A 3317-nucleotide genomic window follows, 5' to 3' on the forward strand; every position below is an offset into this window, starting at 1 on the left:
AAAACCATACACATCTAATTTGACATCAATTAACTAATTCAACCCATATCGCATGAAATCATTTTTAGTTATAACTGAATTCTTACTGGATAATTACTTCAAAACTTTGTTCTATATATATATAAATTACCCTTTTTGGAGGTCTGATACTACTACCATATATAAACCTTATATATATAATATATTTATATATACATAGTTCTGTTACATTCAATCACTTTTGCGTAGCGCGCTGTGATTGGTCAAAATAATTATTTTATATTTAAAAAAAATAACACAGTCAATTACATTATTGAAATGCATAAAAAATATGCAAAAATAACTGCACATTAAGTTTTTGAACCAATTAATAGGAAAACTCAAAATAAGGGACATGGTAAGAGGAACGACAAATTTGAAGAAAAATGTTGTATTTGTAGCCTTTTATATTTTACTAATACATATGTAGCACATATCAGCTTGGGACAATATGAACCGCATTTTATCCTCTGTACAGTTGGATATCAATTACTACTGTATTTTGTTTCTCCTTTTTTCCCCCTTTTTCCAAGCTTTCCTGTACTGTAAGTACTATTGGTTCTCAAGAGCTGACAAAGGACTAGACTCTTAAAGGCTGAAACCAGCACTGAGTGAGGAAAAAAAAAAATTATGGAATCTGACAAATATATATTGTGTCCTGTCAGAACTCATGCCAAAAGATTCCATGTCCAAGTCGCCTTGACGTGTTTTCTGGTAGCTGTCTCTCCTCTCGTGGGTTTTCATAGACAACCCAAGCCTCTAGCTTCTGATCCTTTCATGATTCTCAGCCTCTTACAGGAGAAAATGAACATACTGCAGTCAGAAGAAACAACTTTGTCAGCTTGGATAAGGATATAGAGATCACGCTTATCATTAATAGAGAGACGTGTAGAGAAAGCCGGCCTTCAAGTAAATAGGGAGGAGTTTTTAGCATAAAACATGAAGTATTTTGGTTATTTAAAAGGAGAAAGAGATCAGGGAGATCATGAAGAGAAGAACTTACTCCCATGGAACATCTCCAACCAACATCCAGTCACCATCTTTGTCTTCATAAGTGGGAGCATATTCAGATCTATTGTAGCCTTCCCTTTCTGAATACTCACCTGAAAATTAATTGCAGCATACATAGTTAGAAAATTAATATAAAATGTTTAATCACTTTCATCATCGTTATATATCATGATGATCATTGTTGTAATAGCAGGCTAGAGGAATGTAATCTTACCTATGGTGAACTTGAACATATTTTCCAAGGCCGTGAGGAGTTCTGGGTAGCTCTTGTACACCTTGAGATCAACCTTCCTCAGATAAGGAGCTCCATCCATGCTTACTTTCACGTACATCCCTGCACCATCTCCCTGATCAGTTTTCTTTTGTTGGAAGCTGTTTCTCCTGAAAGACCGAATCGGTGGCCACCCCACTACTTGTGCCCTGCCATCATTCATCAACCAACACACACGCATATATATAAAGTCAGTATCTATACATTATTTATATATATAATCAATCTAACTTTTTTTGCAAACAGCTTACTCACTTGGCTGGAGGCTGATGATGACTATTTGGGTCACCATTTCTAGCATCAGAAACGTTGGAATGGCTCTTGGAACTTGACTCCTGGGTCATGATTCCCACTGGTGAAGCTCTCTTATTATTTCTCACCACTACTACAGTACTAGCAGATGATGATTGTTTCTCATACCCAATATCACTGCTAATAATCCCAGGCAACCCTAATCTCAGCTTAGTCGCCTCAAGATTTAGATCATCATGATGACCCCCATAATTCACCGACTTTTCCATTCTTGCTACACAATTATTCAAAACCCCAAGTACTACAAGTTGAACACCTTGACAAAGAGATCACTTTGCATGCGCTCAAAGAGATCGGATTGTTGTTGGTGAACTCGATCTGATCCAATTGATGAGAGATGGTGAGAAAGATGTGAAAGAAAGCACTGAGAATTTTATAGGGTCAATAGTGAGGGACAATATCCAAGTGACTTTATTCTGTTGAGAGGCACCGTGGACTATGGTGCTCAATGGGAGGGGGACAAGGGAGGGACAAGCTCGGCCGACGCTATTAAAGGCTGTGGACCAGGAATTGACGGGTGAGATGAGGGGTTCTAGGATGAGCTGTTTGAGGAGGAGCGTTGGATCACGGGGATGGAGAGAGACAAACCCATGTGATAGTAAGGGGTCCCACGTGGATGTCTTTGATTGGCAAGGCATTGCCATGAGATATGCAGGGGGTGCATGACATATTGCGGGATTCATTCATGCATGTGGCATCATAGTCAGATGATCATGATCATCCCTCATGATCATGATCTCCCACATGCATGCACATAACTTAAATTTTCTGAATATTAGTTATATTAATTTGTTTAATTTTTCTTTTCCATAGATCAAGGGTCTCGATCCCTCTCTCTCTGCCTTCGATCGGTTCACTCACTCACCTAACCATAAGTGTCATATGTCTATGGTAGTTGACACATGACCATCATAAATAAATAGTACGTAGATAAGATATATATCATGTCTATACATACATACGTATACGTACATTATATATACATATAATTCTCTTTTAAAGCTAGCTTGATGTATTCATGGTCATCAGATCAATTAACCAACCATTTCATTTCAAAACATATAATATATATATATATATATCGTAATTAAGGTTTGCATTTAATCGATGGGCCTAGCTAGCAAAGAGTAATACTGATAATGAAGTACTGAACCTGGTCAACAAAATTGTGGTCCAGGAATTGATCGAGCATATAATTAGACTAATTATTAAATATTGCTGAATATTCATGTCATGTACGTAATGTGTTATTAACAAAACCATAATTAATAACCATTGGTGCAAAATTGCATGTGGTAGCTCATGAATTTGATTGTCACTTCAGAGAGTTTGTGTACGTGATGGATGGATGGATCAACACGGGATCGAACGTAATATATTGCCCTCATTAATATTGATGTACGTGTGCTGCGTGGAAATTAAGTCATTATTAATATTATTATTATATATTGTAATAAGCTATATATATATATAATAATAATTACATGCATGCATGGATGAATCGACTTCAGTACTTGTCACTTTATATTTCTCATATCTGATCATAAGAGTTTTAATTTCTAGCTACTAATTAATTATAAATTGGTCATGTAGTATACTGGAAGACATATTCTGATCTGTTTCATTTACATGGTCAAAGCTGATTTGCAAATTAACAAATTAAAGTTTAAATTAAGTATTCTATTTAATATATATGCAGTAAAAA

General features: G+C 35.9%; 1 protein-coding gene across 1 annotated transcript; it reads right to left on the reverse strand.

The window, feature by feature from the left end:
* Positions 1-377: 377 nt before the first annotated feature.
* LOC108996053 (auxin-induced protein 22D-like) lies at positions 378-2011 on the reverse strand. Its single transcript, XM_018971804.2, has 4 exons — positions 1556-2011; positions 1244-1449; positions 1022-1121; positions 378-831 (listed from the first exon to the last, which is right to left on the reverse strand). Exons 1-4 carry the CDS (start codon positions 1819-1821, stop codon positions 759-761), a joined length of 645 nt encoding a protein of 214 aa, XP_018827349.1. The 5' UTR covers positions 1822-2011; the 3' UTR covers positions 378-758.
* Positions 2012-3317: the final 1306 nt, after the last annotated feature.

Source organism: Juglans regia, chromosome 1, assembly GCF_001411555.2.
Source record: "Juglans regia cultivar Chandler chromosome 1, Walnut 2.0, whole genome shotgun sequence".
Taxonomy (NCBI): Eukaryota; Viridiplantae; Streptophyta; class Magnoliopsida; order Fagales; family Juglandaceae; genus Juglans; species Juglans regia.

What these genes read in the sequence shown, in the direction of transcription:
- LOC108996053 (XM_018971804.2), bottom strand. Translation starts at nt 1,821, where the DNA reads ATGGAAAAGTCGGTGAATTATGGGGGTCATCATGATGATCTAAATCTT. An exon ending in CATCATCAGCCTCCAGCCAA is followed by an intron (nt 1,450 to 1,555) that starts GTGAGTAAGCTG and finishes GAATGATGGCAG; the next exon opens with GGCACAAGTAGTGGGGTGGC. An exon ending in GTTGGAGATGTTCCATGGGA is followed by an intron (nt 832 to 1,021) that starts GTAAGTTCTTCT and finishes TTCTGACTGCAG; the next exon opens with TATGTTCATTTTCTCCTGTA.